The sequence below is a fragment of the Primulina eburnea genome, chromosome 16, assembly GCF_022965805.1.
Source record: "Primulina eburnea isolate SZY01 chromosome 16, ASM2296580v1, whole genome shotgun sequence".
NCBI lineage: Eukaryota > Viridiplantae > Streptophyta > Magnoliopsida > Lamiales > Gesneriaceae > Primulina > Primulina eburnea.
Genome location: NC_133116.1, coordinates 8,075,541 through 8,093,085, shown reverse-complemented (window position 1 = coordinate 8,093,085; position 17,545 = coordinate 8,075,541). Strand labels below are relative to the sequence as shown.

General features: G+C 35.7%; 1 protein-coding gene and 1 non-coding gene across 4 annotated transcripts; one reads left to right on the top strand and one right to left on the bottom strand.

The window, feature by feature from the left end:
- Nucleotides 1-6,531: 6,531 nt before the first annotated feature.
- Nucleotides 6,532-6,605, top strand: TRNAI-AAU (transfer RNA isoleucine (anticodon AAU)). Its single transcript has one exon. It is a non-coding gene; the product is annotated as a tRNA-Ile (tRNA).
- A 1,621-nt stretch (nt 6,606-8,226) lies between these two features.
- On the bottom strand, nt 8,227-11,141 carry LOC140817216 (transcription factor bHLH30-like). Of its 3 annotated transcripts, none has more exons than XM_073176860.1 (3): nt 10,981-11,141; nt 10,099-10,629; nt 8,227-9,169 (listed from the first exon to the last, which is right to left on the bottom strand). In XM_073176860.1, exons 2-3 carry the CDS (start codon nt 10,588-10,590, stop codon nt 8,684-8,686), a joined length of 978 nt encoding a protein of 325 aa, XP_073032961.1. In that variant the 5' UTR covers nt 10,591-10,629; nt 10,981-11,141; the 3' UTR covers nt 8,227-8,683. The 3 variants fall into 3 exon arrangements, with proteins under 3 accessions (XP_073032961.1, XP_073032962.1, XP_073032960.1); XM_073176861.1 differs by having other exon boundaries at nt 10,099-10,611; nt 10,981-11,118; XM_073176859.1 differs by lacking the exon at nt 10,981-11,141 and having other exon boundaries at nt 10,099-10,927.
- Between the last annotated feature and the right edge of the window lie 6,404 nt (nt 11,142-17,545).

Here is a 17,545-nt window from a genome sequence, read left to right as displayed (position 1 = left end):
TGGGGGCTTCCACTTCCTTTCCGATGTACCCACCACAGACTGAATGGGGATTTTTTCCTTCATACGAGCTCTTCTAAAATCACAAATCATGGCAGAACACCATTGAACATTGGCAGCCATCGGGTTGCTCCTAGATCCATGGATGAAATTTTGCTTTTCTTTCCAGACTCCCCATGTGTGTACTGCAAGATTTTCAAACTCCTCCTTTGACAATTGTTTTCTCAACCACATGCATATCTCGAGCGTACTGGTTTGCAATGCTCCCTTGATAATACGGTAGAAAGGGGAACTTTTCCACAGGTGTTTTATTGCAGCGCAGAAGAAAAGAGCGTGACCAGTCGAATCCAAAGGATAATTACAAAGGCAGCAAGATTCACTAACCGGGACATGGTGACGAAATAGATTTTGATTAGCAGGGATACAGTCATGAGAAATACTCCACCAGAACAGCCGCACCTTAGGTGGTATAGAAAGACTCCATATAAACGTCCACCAAGATTCGAGATGATACTCCGATTGGTGCTCCGGTGGAGAGAACAATCCACGTTGAAGACGACACCCATCCCGTACCGTATATTTGCCTTTGTCATCGAATCTCCAAAAAAGCGTATCACCCTCACCTGACGGCCGAATTGGGATATTAAGGATTTCGCCCACTACATATGGGTTGAATCTGGAAGAGATTAAATAAACATCCCACCCTCCTTGGATAATTAATTCGTTAACAGAAGCCTCTTGATCCCAGGCCCCCATCGGCTCACCCATCTTAGATTGCATGGTAGGGATCCACTGATCTTTAAAGATCTTAATTGATTTTCCATCCCCAACTCTCCAAATCAGACCACGCTCCAGAATTTCTTTGCTCCAAAGGATCGATCTCCATATATATGATGGATTACCACCCAACCCTGCATCAAGCACAGAGCCATGTTTGTAATATCGGCCTTTGAGTACTCGGGCCGCTAGAGAATCTGGGAAACGGATAAGACGCCATAACTGTTTGGCAAGCAATGCTCGATTGAATTCAGTCAATTTTCTGAAGCTCAGGCCGCCCCGACACTTTGGTCTACAGAGAAAATCCCAGGGTTTCCAGTGCATTTTTCGCTTACCCTTATCTATGCCCCACCAGAAGTTCGTGCATTCTTTTTCAATATCATCACATACCATAGTAGGCAATCTGAAACATGACATCGCATATGCGGGAATCGCTTGTAGAATTGACTTGATCAGGACCTCTTTTCCTCCGGAAGAAAACCATTTATGACCCCATCCTTGGATTCGTTTCACCACTCTTTCAATCAGATATTTGAATTGAAGCCTTTTACTACGCATTGACACCGTTGGTAGACCCAAGTAAAGATCATGTTGATGAACCACAGGGATAGTCAATATAGTCTTGATCATGTCCATGAGAGCTGGATTAGAATTAGGACTGAAAGACAGTGCCGACTTATCGTAATTAACGAGTTGCCCGGATGCCTTTTCATATTGTGTTAGGCATTCTTTGACGCGGGCTCCTTCCTGCATAGTCGCTCTGAAGAATACCAGACTATCATCGGCGAAAAAAAGATGTGTCACTAATGGGCAAGAAGACGCTATCTTAACTCCCCTGAATAAACCCCTCGCTTCATAAGCACTTAGTAGAGTAGACAGGCCATGTGCACACAATACGAACAAGTAAGGGGAAAGAGGATCCCCTTGGCGTAATCCTCGGCTTGGTTTGAGAGGGCCCACCACATCTTGATTAACTCTGAAGAAGTATGATACTGAAGTAACACAGTTCATCACCCTAGAAATCCAGCTTCCAGCAAAGCCTAGCCGTTCCATGATCTGCCGTAGGAACTCCCATTCGACCCGATCATACGCTTTGCTCATATCCAGTTTAAGTGCAGCATAACTGTTACTTCCGGTCTTTCTTGTCCTCATCCAGTGTAATATCTCGAAACCCACAATAATATTGTCGGTAATGAGCCGCCCTGGGATAAAAGCACTCTGGGAATTATCAATAAGATCTGATAGAATAGGCCTGAGACGATTGGTGATGGCTCGAGAGACAATTTTATAACATACATTGCACAAGCTAATCGGCCTAAAATCTTTCATAATGACCGGATCTTTGACTTTTGGTATAAGAGTGACAAGAGTATGATTCCAAGCCTCCACGGATACACCCTCATTGAGTACTCTGAGAACTTCTTTTGAGACATCTGGACCGACAACTGCCCAAAATTTCTGAAAGAATAGAGGAGAAAAACCATCCGGCTCAGGAGCTTTATCTGGATGCATATCAAAGAGAGCTTGTCTAACCTCTATTTCTGTAAAGGGAGCACACAAAATCTGATTCATATGAGCATCCACTTTCGGGACCACTGATTCAATAACACCATTAATATCAAATGTACTAGGATTGGTAGAGGAAAAGAATCGCTCAAAATATTCCATCACAATCTCTGATATCCCTCTCGGTTCGGTACACCAGTCACCTTGGCTAGATACCATCCCGGATATGGTGTTTTGGCTTCTACGATGTGAGGCTTTAGAATGAAAAAACCGTGAGTTACGATCCCCATCCTTAAGCCAAGTTTCTCTGCTTCTTTGTCTCCAGTAAATCTCCTCTTTTGTAGCAAGCTTTTCTATCTCAGCCTCTAGATCCTTAATCTGTGCAGTGTTACTTTTCCAGTGGGAGCTCGTCCTGAGGTAATTTAGATTTTTACGCTGTGCTCTAAGACGCCTAGGAGTCTTTCGCAGCTGGTTGTTATCCCAACATATCAGAGCATTTTTACAGGACTCCATGCGCTCCTTGATAGAACAGTAGGGACCTCTGCCTCCCCATCCGTGCTCAATTACCTCTCGACAATCATCCTCTAATAACCAGCCCTTTTCGAATCGGAACATCGGTTTATTGAGCCTCCGGCCTGTATAAGAATTGATTTGGTCTCCTTTGAGGCGCATACAGATGGGTCGGTGGTCAGAGTGAAAGAACTCCAGCGAGCTGACCCGCGCCACAGGGAAAAGAAGACGCCACTTCAAATCTGCCACAAACCGATCCAGTCGCTCAAAAATAATCATGTTTGGTTCCCGGCGGTTCACCCATGTAAATATGTCCCCGCTGCAATAAAGGTCCTGAAGTTCGCAGAGATCAAGTGCTTCCTGAAAAGCTTGCATCTGAGACGGTGCCCGCTTATTGCCTCCCAATTTCTCACTGTCAAAACAAATTTCGTTAAAATCCTCTCCAACCAGCCAAGGTATCTCCCTGAGCTCTGGCACATCCCTAAGCCGGGACAATAAATCCCAAGAGAAATGACGTAGAGAAGTTTCCGGATGACCGTAGAAACCTGTGAAGCGCCACACCATATCTGTTTCCTGGACTACACAGTCAATATGCCCAGGCGAGTAAGATTTGATCGATACAAGGGCTGGTTCCTTCCACAATAAAGCTAGACCACCACTCTGTCCCCGACAATCCACCATAAAACATCCCGAGAATCCCAGCTTATATTTCCACCATCGACAGGAAGCCTCTCTCATTTTTGTTTCACTTAAAAATAAGAGAGTTGGGTTCTTTTCGGCGACAAGTCGCCCCAATTCCCGGAATGCCCGCGGGTTCCCAAGCCCGCGGGTATTCCATACTATGATATTCATTGTTGTCGGCGGGGTTGCACTGCAACCACCGCCGCTATATCAGTAGCTTCAGATATCTCCTCTACGCGCTTTTCCTTTTTCTTGATAGGGCTTGTGTGCTCTTGTTCAGAGGTCTCAGAAACCATCTGTGCATTTCTTTTAACCCCTGAATACGGATAGGACTCTGTCACCTCTGCTCGTCGTGACCCTTCCCTGTGCACTTCCCGAGCCCTTCGCTTCCACTGTTTCGATGTAGGCCTTTGTCCTTGGTCCAAGATCAGCCCCTCACCCCTCAATGCAGCGGCATCAGGTGCCAATAATTCCGTTATAGTCTGAGGATTTGTTGGGGTGTTTTCCCCCACCACATATAATGATGTACCTAGTGGAATCCTATCGGCCTCATCAGGCATCCCCTTGCTTAGATCAGTGTGCATCATTGATGAATTACTCTCCCATTGGGGGTCTACTGTTGTCACAATTGAGTGCCTTCCCGGTGCCACCTTAATTAAGGATTGCTGAGGTTGTCGCTCTGTAGCATCATGGTTGCTCATCCCATTACCAGAACTATCTGTTCTTGTCCCTCGCCCCCTAGTCGTCCGATTACCAACCAAATGAGTTGATGCCCGCATCCAGACACCATATGAAAGATTCTCCTTGTCTGCAATAGGGTCATCGCATTCTCTACAAGTATGTCCCAGCCTTCCACAAGCGTAACAGAAGTCGGGAATTCTTTCGTAGACCAATAATATGATGCTATCTTCTTCATCCTTCATCGCATTAACACGAATACATTTTCGAAGTGGCTGGGAGATATTGATGCGTATACGTATTCTTGCGAATCGGCCCATGAAAGCACCATTGTCTCCCCTGTCTATCTCCACAACAGGTCCTATTTGCCGACCAAGTTTTAATAACAGATCTTCGTGCATAAATGCGAGGGGAATATTATGTAATTGTACCCAAAAATTTGTCTCATCAAAATTCATAGTTCGAGGGTTTTGCCTACCAATTGGCTCCTTAAAAATCAGAAGGTTTCTTGCGAAATTCCATGGCCCCTCGGTTAATGCCCTATGCCGATCTCGAAGAGAGTAGAACACAAAAACAAAGGAATTGTCACCTGCAGCCTCAATATCAATTCTCCTTTCTGCCTGTAGCACTCGGGGCATCTGATGTCTGAATGCTTCTCTGTTGATGGCCTTTGTCGATAGGATTTTTGCCACCAAGCATTGTGCCAGCCGTTCCTCGCCCACCCGGATATCCGTTTCTTCTAGATTAACAACATCGCACGGATCGTTGTGGGACAGTTTCATCTCGTTAACCAAGCGTGAGATTTCATCAGGATCCATCGTACTTAAAAGATAATACCAAACGCACGATTCCACAGAAGAATCCTGCGATTCAATCCTGCACGCGGCAGGTAACCAACCCTACAAGAAATTTAAGAATCTTGAGGGTACTCCCCTCAATCATTAATTGTCTTCAAACGAAACAAAAATGTATATGAGAACATTATCAAATCTGAGAAAAAAATAATTAAAATCGAATAATTTCCTAAATCAACTTAACACCAAAATAAAAATTACTAAATGGGTAAAATGTCAGGTTTTTAAATTAAATATTATAAAATCAAATAAATTTATCAAAATATAATAAATTGGAGAAGATGACAGATTTGTAACGACCATCCAAGCTAATTTGTCTTTTGTTGAATATTCGAAAATTCGCCACCACCTTTCGGATAATTTGGTCGTTGGTTCTTCGGCTAGCCGTTTGTTGGTGCTTCGGTAGGGTTGACTCGTCTTATTGATAAAGATTCGTGATACCATCTTACAAGAGACCTACTAACTCTGGTGTCATAATTTAAAATAATTAACTTTGATGTCATTACATCGGTGGAGGCTGGTTGGTTATTATTAAAAGTGTTTCAAGTAACCGTTATTTATTATTATTAAAAAAAAGACTCGTCGAAACTACTCTTGATACATCGATGTGAATTTTCCAAAATACCCTTCAAGTTGATTAAATAAGAAGAAAATTAGAATTTATAATTTAACTTAATTGTAATTTTTTGTTCTCAATTCGATTGCTACATTTGTCTGTTATAAATTAAATACATTATCATTATGTCGCAGTAAATATTAATTATTATATTTAAAACTCTCGTCAAGATCCGGCCCAAACTCTCGGTCTATATCTAAGGCCCATAGGTGAATGACCCATGACAAGCCCAGGTATTTTCCTATAAATATCAAGTTTGAGCGTATGATTATGGATTCACTATATTGTTTTCAGCAGCACCCTTAGCTGCTCCCCCATATATCCTCATACACTGACTTGAGTGTCGGAGGGGCTACGCCAAGACACCCTTCCTGGCCCCCTCTTAACGGTCTTTTTCGTGATTTCAGGCTCGGGACAATTTCATAACCTTGCGTCTGTACTAGTGACACTTACTGGGAGCGGACCCTAAATTTTCCGTGAGTATCACATAGTATTAAAACAACATTTTACAAATGATCAGATATATCATGCAACAGCGTTAAACATTTTAGATGACATTAATAGTTCTTATTCATATTTCCAATCCTATTTGTGATTTTAAAAAGTTTAATTTTTTTTCAAGAATCATATCTAACAAAAAAAATATTCAGTTAATATTATTATTATTTTTTAATGAAAATTGAAACTATAATGTTTAATTTAGCATAGATGGTCATTTCTTTTATTCGGTCTAACTCTAAGTTAATTACTTTATATTAATTAAGTTATTGGAATATTGTTTTAGTATATTAAATATTTGAAAGAAATTATATTCAATTATTATTATTTACATATCATTAGTTCAACGGCAAGACAGGAGGAGTTTAAAAGACCTAACGTATAATAAAATAAAACTGTAACAGCATAGCATCTGGCCCATTAGCTCAGTTGGTTAGAGCGTCGTGCTAATAACGCGAAGGTCGCAGGTTCGAGACCTGCATGGGCCAGGTTTTTTTACTCTTTTGTTTTCAGTTTTGTTCAATTTATTGGGTTTGAATCACGGACCACAAAAATGGTAAAATTAAAAGTAGGTCCCCAACTCTCACATATTTCATTTTCACACATTGAAGACTTTGTTTATCTGCCAACTTTATAATTTGGCTCTAAAAGTTTGACATTTAAATTTGGTCAGGTTTAATTTAAAAAAAAAAAAATTCAAACTTAGAAGATAATTAACTATTCACTAATCTTAATTTAAACATATTGTTTCCGAAAATTGCAACGAATTCATTTGGAAGCAATAATATTTTTTTAGTTATCTCTAATTTTTTGTTTCAGGTTATTGCAAAATTGATTAATTTCTTGTTTTAATGTAAAATAGTGTTTAGGGTGTTTAATTTATTAGTGACTTAAAACATATTACTAAAAAAAATTAAAACAAAAATATTTCTTTGCAAGCTTTAAAATGCTAAGCTAAATAAATTATTTAAAATACCTCATCTTCAACTTAAAATAAAAATACCATATTTTACATTGCCAAAATCGTCACCGGTCATTTCCTCGATCTCGCCTCAAATAATCGCCTGCAACATTAAACTCGAGAAACATTTTAACGTGCATCGCAAAAACATAAGTAATTTAGAATAATGCATTTAAATAAATCATGCATCACTAAGACTCATTTTAAAATTTAAATAAATGCTTTAATAATTAAATAATTGCATGAGTTATACGTGTACTGAATTTAGGCACTACAGTTACGCTTGGCGTTAGTTAGTCTTAATAGGATCAATTTTACTTTGACGACCAGTTCAACTCGAGAGACGCAAGTAGTTAATTTATCTTTCTAATTCTGTCCTGCTTGACTTTTATAAATCTTCTTTAATCAATAGCCTCATTTTAAATCACCGGAATTTAAATTATCCAACATTATAGATAGCTAAAATAATATATAATAAATATATATAGTAAGACCAAGAAGATTAAGGAATATGAGATGGTAGAACCGATCGAGCGCTTGACGTTTTGCCAAAAACTATAGTTGGTGGTAACGTTGCAACTTAAATCTTTTAAATCGACAACAACTCAAGTAGCATGTTTTGATTGTTATATGAACTAGATATATTCACCAAAGACAAATAAAGTAGGTTATTAGAAATGAAATTTTGATAGAGTAGATAAAATAAAAAAAAATATTTAATTTTGACAAATAAAAATATATTAAATAAAAACAACTCAAGACCAAAAGCAAGACCATATAATTCATTACGAGTAGGTCTCATGTGAGACCGTCTCACGGATCTCAATCTGTGAGACGGGTCAACCCCGCCCATATTCACAATAAAAAGTAATACACTTAGCATAAAAAGTAGTACTTTTTCATTGATTATCCAAATAAAGATCCGTCTCACAAAATATGACCCGTGAGACCGTCTCACACAAGTTTTTGCCATTCATTACACAGTAATAAAAACCAAAGTGGAAAATCAAGTAAATTTGGATGAGATATTCAGATTTAACACACAACCAGCTTGCACTATATATATATATAATTTCATACATAAAACACCCCTGGTCAACACAAATATTTGATGACCATTATATAAAATTAATAATAAAAATGGGACAAAGTGTGACATGCCTTTGCTTTAACAAAATATACATCAATTCCCACAATTTAGTACATCACAACCTCCAGTGCCTCCAAAAACACACGGTTGGGAGAATTTTGGTATACATCAGAGCTTGACGTCCCAAGTTCATGAAGGCAACAGCGGTGGACGTGGGCGGCAGCACCGCCAGTCGTGGTGGCTAGCTGCTCAGTGGTATCGGTGCTGGTAGCGAGATGTATATGTTTTAAGGTTATTGCATTATCATCAAATTTTGAGAAAATATGCAAAATTCACCACCAAGCAAGATATATATCTTTCCATTTTGACATTGTAACTATTGTCAAAATATTAATATAACAACATAAGTAATTTATCAAGAAAAACACAACCCAAAAGCCACACCATATAAAAAAGGGGGAAATTTTAAAATGTAAAAGAAAAAAAAAGTCGATATTTTTAGCATTTAATATTTTTTAAAGAGACCTGTGTTCAAGGATACTTATATTGGTTCTTTGCCTTTTAACACTCGCAGAACCAGACTCCTCACCATTGGATTTCTCCATCACTGCTTTGAGTGCTTCTTGTATTGAGTTTATACTGTACTGTTGCTTCTGCAGATTCTGATCTTCACCATCAATAATATTATGGTTAATCGAATCTTCTTCATCTCCGGTAATGAACAAGACATTCTTAACCCGGCCACCGAGCGTGGTTATTTCAGCCTTCAGAGTTTTCAACCTTAATGTTTTGAGAGTCTTGATTAGGTCTTGCAAGAGGTCGGATCGGTCATCGCAGCAGATCGAAGCTTTGATCAATAATTTACCATCTTCTGATGCATTATCCACGATTAGTTCATCGGTTTCAGTAGGGACCGGACTAGTTTCCGCTATTAGAGAAGTTTGGCGCTTTAGCTCCTTCACTTGTTGGATCACTTCTGCTAGTAATGAAGCTTTGTCTGTCTGAAAAGCATGACATACACCTCTGATGAAAGTTCTAGAGTATGACAAACAAGAAAACATTTTTATGGGTTGAGAACGAAGGGTTTCATTTTCAAGAGTGTTAATTCCATCAAGAACAATGAAAAATGGAAAAAAGCACACAATTAATCTGCAAAACATTATCCATACATCACAATGTTTGTGGATAAACGGATAAAGAATTGTAACAAAATAAAAGGGCTTGCAGAAAATGGCTACCCAGTAACAAATTTGAATCATGCGACCAAAATCCCGCTTCTTTTAGTATTGTTCGGTGATAAATGTCGAGGGTGGGGTTTGGGGAAACAAACATAGGTAATAATAAAGTGTAAAAACGAGCCGAATTACTGACAGGAATGCTTCTTTGTCTGTCTTTTTTTAATCTTTAAGAATCCTCTATTAAATATTTTGACTGCAAATTCCGGCAAGAATTTTCCATGGAAGCTTTTGGACTGCTTATTGGTTTCTCTTTATTATATCAAACTGAGCGATATTAACGCTTGCTCCCTTTCTCCGTTCCCTTTTTCCAATTCCTCGGAACCAACACTTGGAATATTGTGGCATTTCATCAATAATAAAAAAGATAGAGAATAATTTTAGAATAAATCACAAAATTGATAAAGTGCATATATATATACATATATAAAATGAGAGTCCTTTATGCCATTTCTCCTACCTAATCATACCTCCACTAGTCCAATGAAATCCAATTCTTCAAGTACCTAAGAAGAATCTTAGGATGTAATTTTAGAAAAAATCTTTGAACCCACAAAGAATATTACACAAAACTAAAGTTTAGGTTTGCTGTGAACACTAAAATAAAACATGTGAATATATATGTTAGTTAGCGCATTAATATAATAATGATTCATGCAATAAAGTTCTGAATTCAAGTGTTGCATTTCGCTTACTTTAGTGGTGCTAGGGAGTAAGCTCCTCAGCTTAGCAAGATGATTATTGATCCTTTCTCTACGCCTCCTCTCAGCTTCACTGTGGCTTTTAGAGGCAGCAAGAGCCTTTGCATCCATAATCTCTTGAGCCGTCATTTTCTGCAGCTCAGCATGGAGCCCAAAAGGGGCCGAATTGGGGCTGACCATCTGGCATAACGACTCAGAAATAAGCCTCATTTGGTGGTCCGAACCCGGTCCATCGTACCCGAACTGTAACCCGGAAGCCATTCGGTTAAACAAACCACCGTAGGACGATGTTGGTGGCATTGGTGGCGGCGGAGGAGGAAGAAGAAACGGGTCGTGATCACGGGTCGAGAAAACCGGGTTGAATGTGTGAACCGGAGGAAGTGTCCACGGCAGGATTTGTGACACCTCAGGGAACGTTAAAGTTGATCCTCCCCCCACATTACCTCCAACGCCAATATAAGCATCACCAGTATTTTGCTGCTGCATTTCTTGGGTAAGTGATGGCTCCTGAATTTGGCCGAAACCCTGATCAATATTAGTGATATTATGAGTTATATAATGTGAAATATTTTCTTGATTCCCTTCTTTCTCGTTACTTCCATACATAATAATATAAGTAAGCCCTCAAACCCTCGAAACCCCACCTCAATTTATAAGTGTACGCATGTGGGATTTGAGGTACATGGTATAATTTCTTGGTAAGCCAAAGCTACAAAAGAGGTCAAAAATGAAGCGAACTTTAGGGTTTTTTCATAATCATTTCATCTTTTTTTCACATAAAGATGAAAAGAAAATAATAAGTGTAAAGAATCAAGAAACTTGGATTCTACTTCATACGGAGGCCAAAGTGGATCATGTGAGTATAAAGATTTGTACCTTTGCTTTTTTTAATACGAGACGGAGAGCTAGTAAGTAGTATGTTTGCCCCCTTTAATTTTTAGAACTTTTTTTGCTTCTTCTCTTCCTCTGCCATAGCCTTTAAGAAGTGGTGATTTTAGTGAATGGTAAAGAGAGAAGAACCCCTTCTTATCCTACCATTAATTTAATAACCTTTTCTTTTAATTATAATTACAATTATATTGTGCATTGTTGGTATATATGCTGGCTAGCTTTTTTGGTTGTTTTGTTTTCTCGTAGTAGGCTGATCCCCCATCGTGCATTCCACCCTGTTAGTTTTCTTCGTGCGTGGCGCATTAAATTTTATTTTTTCTTCATGTTGGTAAAAATAAAGTGTATGGTATACAAGTACATATCCCTTCTTTTTTCCCTGAAAAAGCAATTCAAATTTTAAAAGAGAACATTAAGAAGTATGAAATTATATATATATCTATATATAATAATAATAAAAATAATAATAATGAAAAGAATAAAGAGATGACTTAGTGAAATAAGATATGTATGCTAAGCTCCAGCCGCCACTCCTAGTCCTAACACATATGTTATGATCCACAATTGTAATATCGTTTTATGATATTTGAGTTGGTAAAGTAAGCGACCGTTTATCAATTATCAGGAGTTCACACTAGTAGAATTTTTGGCTTTTACTTCGCCACTAGTTACTTCGGCAATGAATAATTATGAAGTAGTATATATCAATCAACTTCGGTAATAACAGCGGCGAAGTAAAACATTATTTTTTACTTCACAATTTAAAAAACACGGGCTTCACTTCTAATTTTTTACATCATTTTACTTCGACAGAATAGTTTTAATGAAGTGAAAAGTTAAAAAAAATTTGAAACTTAAATTTAGCGAAGTAAAAAAATGAACCATAATTTTAATTAATTTCCCTTAAGTGATGAAGTAATAAAATATAAAATAACTCGTAATATTAAAATTGTGTCGAAGTTAAAGAAAGAATTACTTCACCACAACTCAATAATTGCGAAGTCGATCTCTATTAATTACTTCACCACGACTCTATATATGCGAAGTCGTTCTCTATTAATTACTTCACCACAATACAAAAAATGAAGTCTTTTAAATCTACTACTTCATAATTAAATATAAATGGTGAAATAATAAAAATCAAATATTTACAAACAAAAAACAAAGCCATTTAAAAATTTGGAAAATGAATGTTGGTGTATCAGCGACGGTTTCGGAACAATCGTCGCTCATTAGCGACGGAATTATTAAATCTGTCGCTACTAGCGACAGATATATTACCGTCGCCGATTAGAATAGCGACGGAACTATTTAATCGTCGCCCAATAGCGACGGGTTAATATAATCCGTCGCTAATGGAATCGGCGACAATACAAACACTGTTGCTAATAGCGACAGTTTAAAAATAACCGTCGCTAACAGTGACGGTTTCTACATTCACAAATTGCCTATAAATATACCCGTCCTCTTTCATATTCCTCGTACCGCTTCACATTTTCGATCTATTTTTTTCTCTTGAACGATTTTATTTTCGCTCTAGATAAATTTTTTAGCTTCCCTCTGTAATTTATGATCAAGAATTTAATTTTGTTGTTCGTTTTTTTTATCTTTTAATTTATAATAAAGAATTTAATTTTGTTGTTCGTTTATTTTATTGCAACTTAAATCGTTTTATATATTATTTAAAAATATAATATTTAGATTAGTGGAAGAGATTATTTAAAAATATGTATAAGAAATTATAAAATTAAAAAATAATTTAAAAAAAATATAATTTGCGACGGTTTTCTAGATACTGTCGCACATTAGCGACGATTTTAAAATATTCGGTCACTAAATAGCAACGGTTTTGTGAGAGGCTGTTGCTAATTAGCGACGGTTTTGAAATTAACGATCGCTAATTAGCGACGGTAATATTAAATATGTCGCTAATTAGCGACGGTTTGAAACTGTGGCTAATTAGCGACGGAATGCAATACCGTCGCAAAGTAGCGACGGTATGTGTTACCGTCGCAACGTAGCGACGGTATTTATTACTGTCGCAAAGTAGCGACGGTCTGTCCCACAAAAACCGTCGCTAATTAGCCATAATGGCGAAGTCATTCGCAATATTTACTTCACAAAATACAAAATATGTGAAGTTATACAACACATTTACTTCGTCATTCAATATAAACTATGCAGTTATATATAATCTATTACTTCTGCATTTTATGAAATCGACGAGGTAGAAGACGTTGTTTTACTTCAGCAACAATCTAATTTCGACCAAAGACTTCGCTAATTTCTTAGATACGACTTCGGTGATAATGCGAAGTAAAATGATTAGCTATTACTTCACGTGCGTCTACTTCGGCAATTATATACCTATTACTTCATTGAATATGCGAAGTAAATCGAGGAAATTCTACTAGTGTCATTAATTATTCTCGTCAACACCTTATCGGAAGAGTCCTACATAAGACTTGTCCAAGGCTGTATACTTGGCTAGAGGTTTACCCCATACATACTGAGAAATAACAACCGCGAATTCTCGCGTCATTAAAAAAAAAACAATATACACTTTTAAAAATATATACTTTATTTATATCCTCCTTCATATGGTTTCAAGAATTATATCGAAGATACTAAAATATCATTTAACAATTTTCATTATAGAATATTATTTTTTTATCACACAAACTCTAATGACATGTAGAAGATTATATATATATATATATATATATATATATATATATATATATATATATATATATTTCTCGACCTATTATAGCACAAAAATATATTAGACACAGATAACTCATATTATATTACTACTTAAAACAAAAAGTGATTATAAATTTGTTTTTCTTAAAAAAAATGTTGAAGAAAAAATCCATAATCTCTATTTTTAGAGATTACAAACACTATTAAAATAAATTTCGGAAACAAATAAAAAATTTCAAGAAGAAAGGAAACTCACACAACACACTTATTACATGCAAATTAATTTTATATGAAAATGATTTTAAATCATTTTATATTTATTTAAATAATTAATAAGCAACATAATTCATCCTTTAAATAAATGTAAACATAAGAGATAAATACCACACCATGAGCTCATATAACAATTATTTTATATCCGTATCCGTTTTAAGAAAATTGGGTAACTCAATTTTATATGAGTATATTGTAAGTCTTTATATATATAAATAAAATATAATTGTGAAATGATAATAATAATAATAATAAAAACATATATACTAGTGTGTGTGATGATAAAAAGGGTATTGTACCATGGTCAAGCTTCCCCCACGTTCTTCCATATTATGCCCTTTCTCTATACCTATTTCCACGCCAAAACTTTCTGTTTCCCCAAGACCCAATGTAATCATTGTGTCTTAGAACACACCCCAAACCCCACCCCACCCTACGCACCCCACCCCCTCCCCCTCCCTACTTCTCTTTATTCTTCCTTACAGTTTCTGTCTCAATATTCAATTGCTTCCTCGGTTTCAGTTTCATATTTACTTCATTTTTTTCTTCTTTTGGAATTAACTATACACCATTTCTCTTCTTGCATGCTGCAACTGCCTACATTTACTAAATAAAGAGCCACCAAAATATTTTTATTTATTTTTTGATGTTTTCTTTATGGGTTTAGTTTGAAGAGTTTGAGTTATGGTATGTTGAAGAAATTTATATAAATATATATATATATATAAATAAATAAATAAATGTAAACGATGAGCTGGAAGGTTTTTTTCCCTTTGTCAACCAACAGTGGACTTTCATTCAGTTTTCTTGTGTCTTAAATGGAGGAGCCATGATTCAGATTTTGAATACTAGGTTGCTTCTCAACTTTAAATGCGGAGTAACTGTAACTAGATATGTGCCCGATTCTGGTACTTCCAGAATATTTTATTTTGGTTTTAAATATATATATATATATATATAAACACACACACACACACACATACATATATAATAACATAAATAATATGGTCTGACTCTTATAATCTTCAACAGTTTTCGGTGTTTGGCTTCTAACTCAAATCATGGAGGCCATTCAACTTTCGGAACGAAATTGATTAAGATTTGTATCTCTAAGACGAATTTGAAATTCCATTTGCAGCAAAAGAAATTTCACGTAGTATATAAAGATTTAAGCTCAAGTACTACAAATCTTTCCTTTCATTCGTGAATTTGATATTTACGTTTGTTTACTGGAAAGTCGCCAACGTACTCTACGCCTTATGCAGCATGTAACCCCTTCAATATTTGGTGATATTGAAAAGAAGGAAGAAAAATGGGAGAGAGAACTTTTTGAAAATTATTCTTTTACGTTGATGCATTTCACGTAAAATAAGCTCGGTATGAATACAATGTTTTGTATTTATCCCGCGGAAAATGAAATTTTTGGTCCTTTGACCTTTTCAATTTGGATTTTGGTTCCCTAAATTTTCAAATTTTGGCAATTAATTTTTAACTACTTCGGACTAATGGTTGGCATGACAACAGACGACTCAGTATTTTCTGGTGTCACATTATTATTTTTAAATATTACAAATATTTTCCGATATCATATCAACATTATGACAAAATAAGACTGGAAGCCCACAAAAGAATTTAAAAGTTAGTGTGAAGCAAAACTAAAATTTGAAAATTTAATGGATCAAACTCAAATTAAGAAAAGTTATTGGATCAAAAAAGTTATTATCCAAATTGATCAATCTATTTGAAATTTTTTCTCTAAATCAGTATGTTGTTGAAACTGAGTCTTAATCTCATTAAACCAAATATATATGATATGATCAATTCCATTGACAATAAAACAAAGAAAGACACCCCTAATTAACTGTAATATATATATATATATATATATATATATATATATATATATATATATATATATATATATATATATATATATATATATATATATATGATTGCCGAAAATTGGTCTGCGAGGAAACTAAGTTGTTACATGTTATGATTATCTTTGGTCTTAGATCAACAAAAGCAATAATCTCAGCTAGGGATGAAAATAGGTCATGTTCAAGTCGGGTTTGGGTCTTAGATCAACAAAAGCAATAATCTCAGCTAAGGATGACAATAGGTCATGTTCAAGTCGGGTTTGGGGACCCATTTAAGCGGCTCTAAACCTGCCCCAGAGAGGTGGGTTTAATAAGAAACTCGGTTCATTGTCATCTCTCTTTAAAATTATATTTAAAGATGAACATTTTTTTCCACAAAAAATATGGACCTCACATATTATTGATAATTAATATACAGTTATGTCTCATGTAATACAGGTCGACCCAATCCGTATATAGAATAAAAGTTAATAATTTTAGCATACAAATTAATATTTTATCATGGATCAAGTTTATACGGAGATTTGACTCATAAAATTAACTTGTTAAATGCAATTTTAGGACTATGTCGTAAATGCAAAACATCTCATTTCCCATGTCATATTAAAATAAAAGCAAAATTAATTAGCATGTTCGAAGATGAATTAAACTTCATGATGAGTAATAAAGCAAAACAAATATTGAATGACACGCTATGCTAAATAACACTATAAAAGTAGTTTTCAACAAAAGGTCTTTGATGAGGAGAGGAGACTCTGACTAATTACACGGCTAAAAAGAAACTTTGGCAGCTTATTAAAAGTTGGAAAACTATCATTAACCCTGCTTAACTTTATATTTCCTTTTTAAACGCTTTAAATGATTAAAATTCAAATAAGGTTTTCTTTCCCCTGTGTATAGAGATCGGTGTGTGCGTGCGTTTGCGTGAGAGAGGTTCATTTTCCACTCGATTTTTTTTAATCCAAACACTGGTTTCCATTATTATTACAAGCCGCGTGTGTTTCAGATTTATTGTTACTTGCTTTACATGGAGAATGTCAGAATTTTGTACATGAATACGTAGCATGCAATAAGTTAGTTATAAGCTGCATGTGGGCTATGATCTGTGTTAATTATATCAGGTGAAACATATATTTTTAGTTGGGAAAATTGTGATTTTATGATTATAATTTGTCTATTTTCAGCTTTTATTATCATAATTTTTTAAGTTTCAGTTTTAATTCAATAATTTTGATACTTTTTTTCACTAAATTATTGACGTGATATCGATAATTGATAACATACATAGTACGTGACACCGATAATAATATTTTGATCTTGTAAGTTGATATGTTTTGAATTTTAATTTCATAACTTGCCAAAATTTGGTTTCATGCAATGATTTGGATTTTTTTGTACGTTTTAGACTTTTGTAAGATCGCAATAGTTCGTATTTTGTTATCAAATTTCTCATTGTTCTCACTTTCGACGTGTTTGATTGATACACTTTTGTGTTATTTTGTTGTAGAATGAAGTTTCATGGTCTTGGAGCAAATTTGGGCTAAAAAGACGATTTTTATCACATTTGAAGTTGTCAAGATGAAGTTGTAAAATAAGGATAAAAACAGAAGAAGTGCACGAACATGGGGTGACCATGCTTTGTGACTGGTTAGCAGCTGCCTTGCGATTGTATATAGAGCTCGAAAATTATGATG